This window comes from Betta splendens, chromosome 8 (assembly GCF_900634795.4).
Source record: "Betta splendens chromosome 8, fBetSpl5.4, whole genome shotgun sequence".
Lineage (NCBI taxonomy): Eukaryota > Metazoa > Chordata > Actinopteri > Anabantiformes > Osphronemidae > Betta > Betta splendens.
In genome coordinates this window covers 517,467-530,524 of record NC_040888.2, presented here as the reverse complement: position 1 = coordinate 530,524, position 13,058 = coordinate 517,467, and the positions used below count along the sequence as shown (strand labels likewise).

The 13,058-nt window shown below is 53.9% G+C and overlaps 1 protein-coding gene across 6 annotated transcripts; it reads left to right on the top strand.

The window, feature by feature from the left end:
- The first annotated feature begins 313 nt into the window (after positions 1 to 313).
- On the top strand, positions 314 to 12,959 carry tlcd4b (TLC domain containing 4b). 6 transcript variants are annotated; one of them, XM_041071851.2, is made up of 7 exons: positions 314 to 1,468; positions 7,621 to 7,770; positions 8,700 to 8,789; positions 9,854 to 9,912; positions 9,978 to 10,072; positions 10,151 to 10,224; positions 10,295 to 12,959. In XM_041071851.2, the coding sequence occupies exons 2-7, from the start codon at positions 7,628 to 7,630 to the stop codon at positions 10,620 to 10,622; spliced, it is 789 nt and encodes a 262-aa protein (XP_040927785.1). In that variant the 5' UTR covers positions 314 to 1,468; positions 7,621 to 7,627; the 3' UTR covers positions 10,623 to 12,959. The 6 variants fall into 6 exon arrangements, with proteins under 6 accessions (XP_040927785.1, XP_029014609.1, XP_029014607.1 ...); XM_029158776.3 differs by lacking the exon at positions 314 to 1,468 and adding an exon at positions 1,552 to 2,669; XM_029158774.3 differs by lacking the exon at positions 314 to 1,468 and adding an exon at positions 1,552 to 2,867.
- The last annotated feature ends 99 nt before the right edge of the window (positions 12,960 to 13,058 follow it).

The following is a 13,058-nucleotide window of genomic DNA, read 5'->3' as shown; positions in this document are numbered from 1 at the left end:
CTGATTGGTAGAGAAACCCTGCATTTGTAGGTTGCAATGACTGCAGCGGACCTGACCCCCCCTAAAGTAGCCCCATGTCGTTAGAGCCTGATTCAGCGTAAACAAACAGGTGTAATGAAACAAAGTCACTCAGGGAACATGAAGCGGAGGCAGCTCCCTGTGACAAAAGGAGGAAGATGAGGAGGAAGGCAACACAGTGGTAAAGGATGAGCTAATAACAGACGCTGCTAACAACAATGGAGACAATAATAAAATGCAGATGAGTGTGGTGGACCTGACCTTTGACCTGTTAGTGTAAGTAGCCAGATGCTAACACTCGGCTAACTTTTACTGTAGCCGTTCATGACCTGTTTAAATGACTGTGTCTTCTCTTGCAGGACCACCCTTCCCTCCAGCGCCTCCTGCTGGAGGGGGGCGGTGGTGCGAGCGTCTGCTCCTGTCTCGACCACGGGTATTCTTGGGTTGATAATACAGATGTCGATGTTATTGCTTGAGAATACGCGTAGCTGAGCAGAAGCCATCATCATCATCATGTGCAGCACTTCTGTGTGATGAGGTGTGATCCTCCCACCCTGTTCCCAGCATCCTCTGGGCCTCTGCAGCAAGTAAACGAGCATCACACACCTTTTGAGCTGCGAGTCTTCATGGCGTGGACTGACGCCCTCATCAGAGTGACTGCAGGAATCCAACCAGAGCCACAGGACAGAAGGTCCAGCAGCCAGACCCGCTCCAGTGGTTTGCTAAATAAGAGCAAATCCAATACCCAGACGAGCCGGAACCGGAGGAAACGCGTTAATAAAATGATAAAACTGAAAGAAAAGACAGCAGCAGGAGGAGTCGGGTGCTGAAACAGACACTGAAGAACATTCAGGTTATTTACTCGTTAATCGTTGTTGATTTAGTCAAACTAACGTGCTCAGAGACAAGGAGTGTGTGTGTGTGCTCTGGATGGGTTTGCTTTGTTCTGTGTGTTGTCCTCCGTCCTCCTTTGAACTCCTTCACTAGCAGAAAGATGTTCGCATCAGTGCTAAACTCCACACGCTTCTCTCTCCACCTCCACTCTGGAGGAGGCGCTGGGCTGCCTGTGGGATGGGGCCCCATTAGGGAGGTCTGCTCCAGCCATCACAGGGTTCAGCACCTCCCACCTGGTACCTGGAGAGGGTTTGTCTTCAGCCGTGGCAGGTTTCTGCAGCAGTCGGGTTCACCCTCTGGGGAACATGAAACATGTTTTTGGTTTTTGTTCTCAGCAGAATGTGGCTCTGTACTGTTTTTTACCGTGTGCATGCAGTACTGTAGCACCAGTCCTTGCCAACACTGCCTCGTACTCACATCACCAGTGTTTGACTAATCTTTTTTCTCAGGCTGCGACAAACCGGCGTCTTACATGTGAGCTGACCTCGTCTCTGCCCCCCCCGTCTCCCTCACACAGTGGACGGGCATGGTGCATTCACCGGTTTCCCCTCGATGGGTCAGTCCATTTGGTTGCATTCACTGGTGTCATCAGCAGCACACGTTTACGTGTGTGTGTGTGTGTGTGTGTGTGTGTGTGTGTGTGTGACAAAGTTAGAATGTGCAAATAGATAAAGATAGAATTAAATAAATAAGCAGCGATCACATGCATTGCTCCTGGTGCCTGGCAACCAGATCTCTCCGTTGCCTAGGAAACAGTTGCTACAGAATGTGAGGTGATTGGCAACCACATTTGACCTGCTTGGTTGGGTACTTTCACGTTAGCGTTCAGGATAGGATATGACGTTATTCATCTCACCAAGGGGAAATTCTTTATTCTGCAGCAGGGGTAGACAACCACCAGAACAACACACAGAAACAGGACAAATAACAATAACAAACAGCTTTAAATGTGCAAAGACACACAGGTACTTGGTGAATTCAAATGAAGAGTTGAGGAACACTTTGTACTTTATTAATAACATCAGCTAAATAGGAGAGAGGTGCTCACAGCTGCACTAGTACTGTGCCACGGTCCAGAACTCATCAGCAGTAAATGAACTACTAGGACCAGTAGGTAACAGCAGAAAAACCCAGTGAGTCCAACAGGTTCTGCATTAGTTTCAGGTTCTGGCTGCAGTTGCTGGTTCTGCTTCCTGGCTGCAGCGGGACGAGCAACACCAGGATGTTGGCCCCATGGCTGAGCAGAACCAGCTTCATGTACCAGTCAGCCCAGAGGTTCTGATGAGCACAGCAGGAATGAAAGGCTATCTGCACTGCTACGGCGCGTGAAGCTGGTTCTGTTTCCTTCATTGAGTCCGGAAGACGAGCTTCATGCTCAAATCTAATTCTCTACATTTGAATTGGATCAAATCATAAACTCATTCTGTGCTTTCAGGTTGTGATTGACCCACTGGGCCTGGTTCAGCTGGGTTCTGGCTCCACCTGGTGTCAAGTCCACTGAGTGGGTCTTTCCAACAATGTAACAACAAACCAAAGGATGATTCACCCTTGACACAGTTAATAGAGTCATCTCTGGTCTGTGTCAGAGACACAAAGCAGACACGACTCAGTGACGGGACGGAGATCGTCTGAACCAGAACCATCATCTCTGACTGTGGAGCTTAGCGTCAGGTGACGTGTTCCACCTGTTTAGACCCAGGTGAACACGTTCCGAAGTCTGTGTGACTGGTTGAGGCTCCCACTGCTGCAGCATTCAGGTAAAACGGGTTCAGTACAATCATTAACACAGACTCGGGACAGTTCCTTCCTTCACCGAGGTTCCACCTGAACGAAGTTATCATCAACAAAGGGCCCAAACAGGAACCACTGGAGCAGAACCTGTCTGTCTGATGGCTTGAACCAGCTCTACGTCACCCGTTTCCACCGTGTAAAGTTCGATGACAGCTGTCGACGGGGTAATCTACCGCCTGGGGTTCTGTTGTGCGTTCGTTGGACTCGGAGCCGCGTGTTTTTCAACCATTTAAGTGAGAAAACAACGGAGTCAGAATAGCAGAGACTTCGTGAGTTCGGAATCTGAATATTAGACGTGAAATGGTTGCGATGATCCGCCGGTGGAAGCAGATTCATCGGTAGACCGAACCAACACCGGCCCGGCCCGGCCCGGCCCGGCCCGGCCCTCCTGCCCGTGCGCGCTCTTTGTCTGGGGGTGTAGCCGGAGCCGGAGCCGGGGGCGTGCGCAGGCGGAGCCGGCTGCGTGGCGACGTCACCTCGGTCCTTCACTGTCAACGCCGAATTAGAGCGAGTCCAAAGTTTGGTGTTGGTCGGGCAGTGGAACCGCGTGGAACCGCGTGGTAGCGCGGGAGGCGGGCGGGGACCAGAGCCGTGCGCGTCCGAGCTGTGATGCGTGTTCCGACGCGGCTTTGTCTGCGTAGCGGCGGAGCTGTTCTTCAGTCTTCCCCAGGAGGGGGGCCCGGGCGGAACCAGCGGGCTGCGTCGGGTTAGCCGAGCTGCTAGCCGCAGCGGAGGAGTCGGACCTACGCGGAACAGGTACGGTCCATCTGCTGCTCCGTGTTTTCTGCAGGCAAAGCCGGGACCGCGGCCGTACGTCGGTCCCTCGGCTCCTCTCCGGACTCGGCTCGGCTCGGCTCGGCTCGGCTGCCTGTTCGCCTGGCGCTGTCTGATGCCAGAACCGCCCGCGGTGCTTCGCTCTGCAGCGACACCGTTCCTTAAAGGTAGTCGGTGCCGCGCGTCCTATTGTGCACAAAGCTCCGGATCCCGGAGCCGTGTGTGTGTGTGTGTGTGTGTGTGTGTGTGTGTGTGTGTGTGTGTGTGTGTGTGTGTGTGTGTGTGTGCGCGCGCGCGCACGTGTGCGTGTGGAGGCAGCGGCTCCTGATCAGTATTCGTGTCATTACTGGACCGGGCCCTAGACTGTGGTGGCGTGAAGCTGCCGCCCGCTGTAGCAATGCGGTACACAGCGCCTGCCTCGGGTTTCACCGGAACCGGGGTGTCATGTTGGATCGCGGTTTGCTGACGGCAGCACAAAGTCCAGCCGCCCAAGGTCAGACGTGGACGGCGGAGGAGCGGCCTGTCCGGGCTGACAGCCGCAGTGAGCGGTTCCCCCGGGGAGCGGGGAGCCGCCTGAGCGGCGACGACGCCATGAATAATGCAGAGCGGCTGTGGGTCAGAGGCCGCTGGGTTCCACAGCATCACAGCCACACGTGTGGCCCACCGTGGCGGCTGATCCAGGGTCTGTGAGCCTAAGATGCTTTGTGTGGCTGCGTTTTGTAACTAACTGCACGACAATGGGCTTTTCTGGAGGCCAGTCACACGAGGCTCACTTTGAGTGCTAATCGGTAGAACCGGCAGCAGCTCAACATAAATAAGTGGCTTCAGCAGCTTGCGTCACTTGCGTTTCAATCTGGGTTCAGAGTCCGGTGTCGCAACTGCAGCGTTTCTAAAGGATAATGAGGATCAGGCCGAGTCCAGAGTCTGCTGTGGGCTCTCTGGACGCACGTCCCGTCAGACTGAGAAGAACCGGCTGCAGAGGCAGAGTTGAAGTGCTGTAGCTGAAGGCCAGAACCCGGTCAAACCACGTGCCCGAGCGGTTGACCCGAGTCCAGGTGAACACGTCTGTGCTCTGGTTAGTTTGAGCTGGTCCCGACCCAGTGCCTGTCAGATACACAGTTCTGCAGTCACACACCGCACCGCTCCTGTTTTGTGTTTTTCCTGAGTCTTTGTCTTCTGGCGGATCTTTGGTGCTGCTGTAATCCTCCATAGTAATGGAGCCTTCGTAGCACCGTCTCTGCTCCATTCTGTTCCTCGTTCCGTCCTCGGCGCCAGCTTAGTCTGCCTGTCTGTCTGACAGCGGCTCCAGTGAACCTGTCTGTCTGTCTGTCTGTCTGTCTGACAGCAGCTCCAGTGAATCTGTCTGCCTGTCTGTCTGTCTGTCTGACAGCGGCTCCAGTGAACCTGTCTGTCTGTCTGACAGCGGCTCCAGTGAACCTGTCTGTCTGTCAGACAGCGGCTCCAGTGAACCTGTCTGTCTGTCTGCCTGCCTGCCTGCCTGTCTGTCTGCCTGTCTGTCTGACAGTGGCTAAAGTGAACCTGTCTGTCTGTCTGACAGCGGCTCCAGTGAACCTGTCTGTCTGTCCGTCCACCTGTCTGTCTGACAGCAGCTCAAGTGAACCTGCCTGTCTGTCTGACAGCGGCTCCAGTGAACCTGTCTGTCGGTCTGCCTGTCTGTCTGACAGCGGCTCCAGTGAACCTGTCTGTCGGTCTGCCTGTCTGTCTGACAGCAGCTCCAGTGAATCTGTCTGCCTGTCTGTCTGTCTGTCAGACAGCGGCTCCAGTGAACCTGTCTGTCTGTCAGACAGCGGCTCCAGTGAACCTGTCTGTCTGTCTGCCTGCCTGCCTGCCTGTCTGTCTGCCTGTCTGTCTGACAGTGGCTAAAGTGAACCTGTCTGTCTGTCTGACAGCGGCTCCAGTGAACCTGTCTGTCTGTCCGTCCACCTGTCTGTCTGACAGCAGCTCAAGTGAACCTGCCTGTCTGTCTGACAGCGGCTCCAGTGAACCTGTCTGTCTGTCTGTCTGTCTGTCTGACAGCGGCTCCAGTGAACCTGTCTGTCCGCCTGTCTGTCAGACAGCGGCTCCAGTGAACCTGTCTGTCTGTCAGACAGCGGCTCCAGTGAACCTGTCTGTCGGTCTGCCTGTCTGTCTGACAGCGGCTCCAGTGAACCTGTCTGTCTGTCTGTCTGTCTGTCTGTCTGTCCGTCCACCTGTCTGTCTGACAGCAGCTCAAGTGAACCTGCCTGTCTGTCTGACAGCGGCTCCAGTGAACCTGTCTGTCCGCCTGTCTGTCTGACAGCAGCTCAAGTGAACCTGCCTGTCTGTCTGTCTGTCTGTCAGACAGCGGCTCCAGTGAATCTGTCTGCCTGTCTGTCTGTCTGTCAGACAGCGGCTCCAGTGAACCTGTCTGTCTGTCTGACAGCGGCTCCAGTGAACCTGTCTGTCTGTCTGACAGCGGCTCCAGTGAACCTGTCTGTCTGTCTGCCTGCCTGCCTGCCTGTCTGTCTGCCTGTCTGTCTGACAGTGGCTAAAGTGAACCTGTCTGTCTGTCTGACAGCGGCTCCAGTGAACCTGTCTGTCTGTCCGTCCACCTGTCTGTCTGACAGCAGCTCAAGTGAACCTGCCTGTCTGTCTGACAGCGGCTCCAGTGAACCTGTCTGTCTGTCTGTCTGTCTGTCTGACAGCGGCTCCAGTGAACCTGTCTGTCTGTCTGTCTGTCTGTCTGACAGCGGCTCCAGTGAACCTGTCTGTCCGCCTGTCTGTCAGACAGCGGCTCCAGTGAACCTGTCTGTCTGTCAGACAGCGGCTCCAGTGAACCTGTCTGTCGGTCTGCCTGTCTGTCTGACAGCGGCTCCAGTGAACCTGTCTGTCTGTCTGTCTGTCTGTCTGTCTGTCTGTCTGTCTGTCTGTCTGTCTGTCTGTCCGTCCACCTGTCTGTCTGACAGCAGCTCAAGTGAACCTGCCTGTCTGTCAGACAGCGGCTCCAGTGAACCTGTCTGTCTGTCTGTCTGTCTGTCTGACAGCAGCTCCAGTGAATCTGTCTGCCTGTCTGTCTGTCTGTCAGACAGCGGCTCCAGTGAACCTGTCTGTCTGTCAGACAGCGGCTCCAGTGAACCTGCCTGTCTGTCTGACAGCGGCTCCAGTGAACCTGTCTGTCTGTCTGTCAGACAGCGGCTCCAGTGAACCTGTCTGTCTGTCTGCCTGCCTGTCTGTCTGCCTGTCTGTCTGACAGTGGCTAAAGTGAACCTGTCTGTCTGTCTGTCTGACAGCGGCTCCAGTGAACCTGTCTGTCTGTCCGTCCACCTGTCTGTCTGACAGCAGCTCAAGTGAACCTGCCTGTCTGTCTGACAGCGGCTCCAGTGAACCTGTCTGTCTGTCTGTCTGTCTGTCTGTCTGTCTGTCTGTCTGACAGCGGCTCCAGTGAACCTGTCTGTCCGCCTGTCTGTCAGACAGCGGCTCCAGTGAACCTGTCTGTCTGTCAGACAGCGGCTCCAGTGAACCTGTCTGTCTGTCAGACAGCGGCTCCAGTGAACCTGTCTGTCGGTCTGTCTGTCTGTCAGACAGCGGCTCCAGTGAACCTGTCTGTCGGTCTGCCTGTCTGTCTGACAGCGGCTCCAGTGAACCTGTCTGTCTGTCTGTCTGTCTGTCTGTCTGTCTGTCTGTCTGTCTGTCCGTCCGTCCGTCCGTCCGTCCGTCCGTCCGTCCGTCCGTCCACCTGTCTGTCTGACAGCAGCTCAAGTGAACCTGCCTGTCTGTCTGACAGCGGCTCCAGTGAACCTGTCTGTCCGCCTGTCTGTCTGACAGCAGCTCAAGTGAACCTGCCTGTCTGTCTGACAGCGGCTCCAGTGAACCTGTCTGTCTGTCTGTCTGACAGCAGCTCCAGTGAACCTGTCTGTCTGTCTGTCTGCCTGTTTGTCTAACAGCGGCTCCAATGAACCTGTCTGTATGTCTGTCTTTCCGTCCGCCTGTCTGTCTGACAGCAGCTCAAGTGAACCTGCCTGTTTGTCTGACAGCGGCTCCAGTGAACCTGTCTGTCTGTCTGTCTGCCTGTTTGTCTGACAGCGGCTCCAGTGAACCTGTCTGTCTGTCTGCCTTTTCGGACAGCGGCTCCAGTGAACCTGTCTGTCTGCCTGCTGCGTTTAGGTGAGTGATGGACACCAGAGAGTTGGCCGTGGTGGCCGGCAGCTTCGTGGGTTTCCAGCTCCTGTTCTCGGTGGCCAGCCCCCGTCTTTCCTCCAGCATCGTGGGTTACGGACAGCTGCCGCCCACCAAGCTCACAGAGTGGAACTCCAGGTGCGTCCTCAAGCTCCATGCTGTCACTGTATTATGGCTGCAGGTCTTTAAGCTAGCATTGTCTAAACAAGCACACACTATGGAGCACTGGCAGCTTGGTTGGTTATTCTGTGACAAGACGTCAGGCTGCCAATCAACTGACTGCACTTAAGGTGGAATTGACTAAAAGGCCTTGGTCTTGGTGAATTAAAACCGAACCGAACCGAGAGAGCTCGCTCCAAGTTGATGAAGTCATCAGCTGGTTCTGGCCCAGGAGACTGTGACTCTGTAGGGAACCGGTACACACACGTTCACCTGCAGCTGTAACCTGAGAACAGGAAGCCGCCAGCCCTCCGTCCCTGCAGCTTCCAGCTTCCTTCCTGGATCACGTCCTGCCAGCTTTAATGACCTGCCTCGGGCCGACTCGTCTAAGAGCGGTTCAGGTCCGAAGTGAGGCCTCAGGGTCAGAGTGCACTCACTCGGACCGCCTCCATATTTAAGGTGGGAGTCAAACGCCTGCTGCTGAAAGTTGCGTAACAGTTTATGTAACCACAGCTCGAGTGCAAACCATCAGGGAGAGAGTGGGTCCGAGATCGGCCCTGTACTGATCAGGGCTCGGCTCAGCCCAGCCGGGCAGCTGCAGCTTGCAGGAGAGAGGTGGACCAGGATCCACTTTAGATGTCAAGGTCAAACGGGTCCAACTCAGATGGACACAGGACAAGTAGATGTAGTTACAGCTGCCTCTAATGTTGGTTCTGGTCCACATCTCTGACACAAAGATCTGCTCTTTCCTAAAAAGTAGGAAATAAAAGCACTGTCCTCAGATCATTGGTGGATCCCCGTGGTTCTGTTTATTCCACTGAACTGGAGATGATCATCACACATCACTGCAGAGCAGACCAGAACCGGGTCATGTTGTTCTGTGCTCACTGTCATCTCGTTTCCTGCAGGCTGGTGTCGACGGTGCACGCGCTGATCGTGGGCCTGTTCTGCCTCTACATCCTGTGGTTTGATGACGTGGTCAACGCCAACCCGGTTTGGTAAGAGGAACCGAAACAAGCCTGTAGATGAGGCCTATTACATTCAAGGCCTCTGATTGAAACGACCCGGCTCCATTTAGAACTTTCCCGTCTGTCATCACTTCCTCCTCCGTACGTTTCGCTTCCTCTGCTCTTCCCTCGTTCTCATTGTCCCCTTCCCCTCAGCGGCGCCGGGTTCAGGTGGTTCTTCTCTGCGTGCTCAGTTCTGTGTGCAGCCTTCTCAGAGCCAGGCACTGGCTTGAGGTGGGGCGGGTGTCGGCGCTGCCTTTTATCTGGACTGAAGCAGCCTCCTGACTCATCTGTTCAGGAGCAGCTGTTTGTTGGAGATTATGAGCTCATTGGTTCTGGTTTAAAGCCTTTATGACCCAAACGATCCAGTCATCAAGTGTGTGTCCTGTTGTGGAAGTGGAGAGACAATTTCATGTGGTCCTGGGTCTAAGTCGAGCACTGAAAAGGGCCTGGTCCATTCGGGTCCAGCCACTGGGTCCAGACGAGTCCGGATCAGCGTTTCATTAAGTTTTCAACTCGGTTCGTGATACACGCTGGGGTTGCGGCTCCACTGTACATTTAATTATGTGAAGCCGGGTCGTGTGACGTGATTAGCAGGAAGCCTTTGGACTCTATCGCATTATTGCTCATCTAAGCCCAGCAGTGAAGTGATACAGCGCCAGAACAGACACAGTATCTGGTGCTTGACCTTTAGTGGTTTCACCCTCGTGTTCTGTTGTGGTATCGTTGGAGGTCACTTGTGCTGTGGGGTCCGGTTTCCTGGCAGGACACGTAACACCGCAGGTCAGTGGACTCTACTGACTGACTGACATGTTGCTGCTGGTTAATTATCAGGTTTTCCTCCTTTTGAGCCCAAAGCTCCAAGAAGCTCATTAGCGTTTTGTCTGTGTCTAAAGAGAACTTTATTCTGAAAGGCAGCACCCCTCAGCGACGCCTCAGGAGCCGACAGTTTGAAGGGTGGAGCCTCAGGTGGATCGGGCCGATGACGTTGTTTGGTTCTGTCATTGGCGACCGAGCCGACCCGTGTGGACCTCACCGGTGTGTTCTGTTCACAGGGGTGACCCGAGTCTGGTCAAGCTCAACGTGGCCATCACCTGTGGGTACCTGCTGTACGGTGAGTTGGCGTTTGCCGCAGCTCGCCGCCGCCGCCCCGGCCTCACTAACCTGTGTGTGTTGCAGACCTGGTGCTGCTGGCCTGTAACTGGAGCGCCATGGGAGACGGCTTCTTTGTTTGCCACCACTTGGCGGCGCTGTACGCTTACGGATATGTGCTGGTGAGAACCCGTGCCGTCTGTTGGACTTGCTGCTGACAGCTGGTTCTGAGTCATTCACACCTGCCTGTGTTGTTGCAGACACGCGGAGTTCTTCCCTACTTCGCCAACTTTCGTCTGATCTCGGAGCTTTCCACTCCGTTCGTGAACCAGAGGTGAGAGTTGCATTAAAGCACTTGTAGGTGGAGACGCAGCCGAGCTCTGACCCTCGTCTGCTCCTCTCAGGTGGTTCTTTGAGGCATTAAAGTACCCGCGCTCACACCGGCTGGTGGTTCTGAATGGGGTCGTCATGGCGATGGTCTTCTTCCTGGTGCGTATAGCTGTCATGCCGTCCTACTGGGCCAGCGTGCTGGCCACGTTCGGCACGCCGGACTTCGAGCGGCTGGGCCTCGGGGCACAGGTGGCCTGGATCACGTCCTGCATCGCGCTGGACATCCTGAACACCGTGTGGATGTACAAGATCGCCCGCGGCTGCTACAAGGTCCTGACGGGCAGAGGAGGACGCAAGGTGAAGGAGGGAGCGGAGGAGCACGCAAACAGCCACACGGACTGACACCGGCCAGAACCAAGCATCGTGGACCCACAGGGAGGAGAGGAGGACCCTCGCACCAGTCCGTCAGCTGGACCGGGCTCCAGCCGCTTTCACCCCCCATAGCCCCGTCCTCTGAAGTGCCTGTGAAAGACAGGAAAGCAATAAGAGTGGAGGATGACGCCCCCATCTCTCTCAAGACCCCCCCCCCCCCCCCCCCCACTCCTGGTTGTCTCCTGTCACTCAGACTCTGGCCCTTCCACCGTCACACCCACACAGTGTTTGAAACTATAGGGCTCTGGTCTTAAACTCATCAGACCTCAAAGAGACAGCAAACCACCATAATGCCTCTTCTACAGACTCACCTGCTGTGGCCTCCTGTCTGTATCACCAGCCATGCCCCTCCCAGCTCCTGACACTGACGATATGCAGCAGGACAGAGGACGGACCCTCAGCTCCTCCCAGCACACGGCTTCTCGCCTCTTGGTGTTTGTCCTGTGAAGCTCCAACGTGTCACTTCATGTCGTCCTCATCCAACCCTCTGCCTCACTGGACCGGCCAGGCTGTCCAGCTGGAACCTTTGGTTTTGTTCTACCTCACCCGGCCTTACAGACGCCATCAGACCGCCGTCACTTCATCGTCTTATTTCTTATTTCAGCCTTTGACCGCGTCGCTGCGTCAGTTGTGTCCCTCCTGCTGCCTGCAGTGAAAGCGCAGGAGACCGTTACATGTCCACGTCGCTAGCGAAGGAGGAGGAGACTCCTCGTCTGTCTGTGGATGTGTAGCGTAGCATGCTAACGTGTGCCCTTCTAGTCACAGGGCGCCACTCCTCCTCTTGCAGAATGTAAGCGATGCGACATTTTCCCGATCCGTGAATCCGCATGAGATCGAACCACGGCACGGTTCGACTGACACATCTATGCGATGCCTTAGTGAATAGTGTAGATAGCTCATCTAAGTATGACTTGCATCAGTCTAAAGCTGACAGCGTCTTGGTGTGAATGCATGTTTCTTGATTCCTTTCCCTGCATGTGGACCTCCAGCAGCATGTGCTGTATGAGCAGCTCACTTATCGTCTCCACCGCCTGTGGCTGCACCTTTTTTTACAGATTCATCCATTCTAGTCGCTAATAACCACAGACATGGTATCATGACAGACAGAGATACAAGACGACAGACAGATGCTAGCAGGCCTGTATGAGTAAAGCTCAGTGGACGTCGGAGGAAGGGTTTCATCTCAGTTGAAAACATGCATAAATCGAGCAGATCCATAGTGTCCTGTCTTCCCTGATCATCACCTGAGACCTAATGTGGGTCGTGGATCCTGCAGAGCTGAGGAGCTTTTCTCTCTGCGTCCTGTGAAGGTCCTGATGTAAAATGTGTGTGGTTCCACAGAGAGGCTGTGGTGGAGCATAAAGCACAATCACTCAGTGATCTCCTGTATTTCTGTCTGTCAGCACTGAGGAGGGGCTACAGTAACTTGTGCCTTTACACACATGGTGGATGTGATGCAGTCTTGTTGGATTAGCATGACCTTTCTAATGTAATGCCTCGTGATTCTCTCTGTACAACGTCTATACTCTGTATATATTTTTATAATCTGCCTGCACAACGATTAATCCGGCCAAGTATTTTAATCCAAAGCCAAGCCTCTGGGAGCCTCCTGGTCCTCCGGGGTCCCGCAGTCTCCATGAATGTTGCACTGGGTTATTTAGTGGCATTAGGAAGTGATGGGATATATTTTGATATAAGCTACAGGTCCAGTGGTCGATGGTTGGCTCAGCTTCCCAAACTTCAAACTGTGAATAGTTGTAGAGTAAACCTGTGAAATAAACGGAGCGGACGATCACCTCCAACGCTGCAGGACGTCGCCTGGTTCTTCGTGAGCTGTTGAACTGGGAGTTTTTGTACTTTCTGGGATTTTCTAGATGTCCACGTTGTTTCTCCACACTACAAATGAAGTGGATGGTCGTTTGACGGGTTGCGTCGGTCGGAGCGCGCTGCCTTCGTTTCAACAATCATTACATGGAAACGCGAGAAAACAGACGAGTTCACAAATCGGTACTTTAGGTCGACTCTTCCAGGTTAGCTCCATTTCCGATCTAATTAAATGAGCTTGTGATTCTACGTGTACGATTTAAAAATGGGCAAATTTGATCTCAGTTTAATGTCTGATACTAAACTTTGTTTCTTTTTAATGAGATTCAGTTTGTTGATTCTTGTTTTCTGGAGGTTTTAATGTGAAGCAGTCGACACCAGTGTCTGGGTCAGCGCTGACCACTAATGATCCTGTAACTTGTGCTGAGAGCTGAGACTTACTTGAAAGTGTTGTTCTTCAATAAAGTTGAAGACAAAATGAAAGGATCCATGGTTTCATTTTTATTCTGACTTTAAAACGTTTCCTCCTTGATTAATTTTTGCCTTTCAATTTATTACCGGCTTCCATGTAGTCGCTAGGAG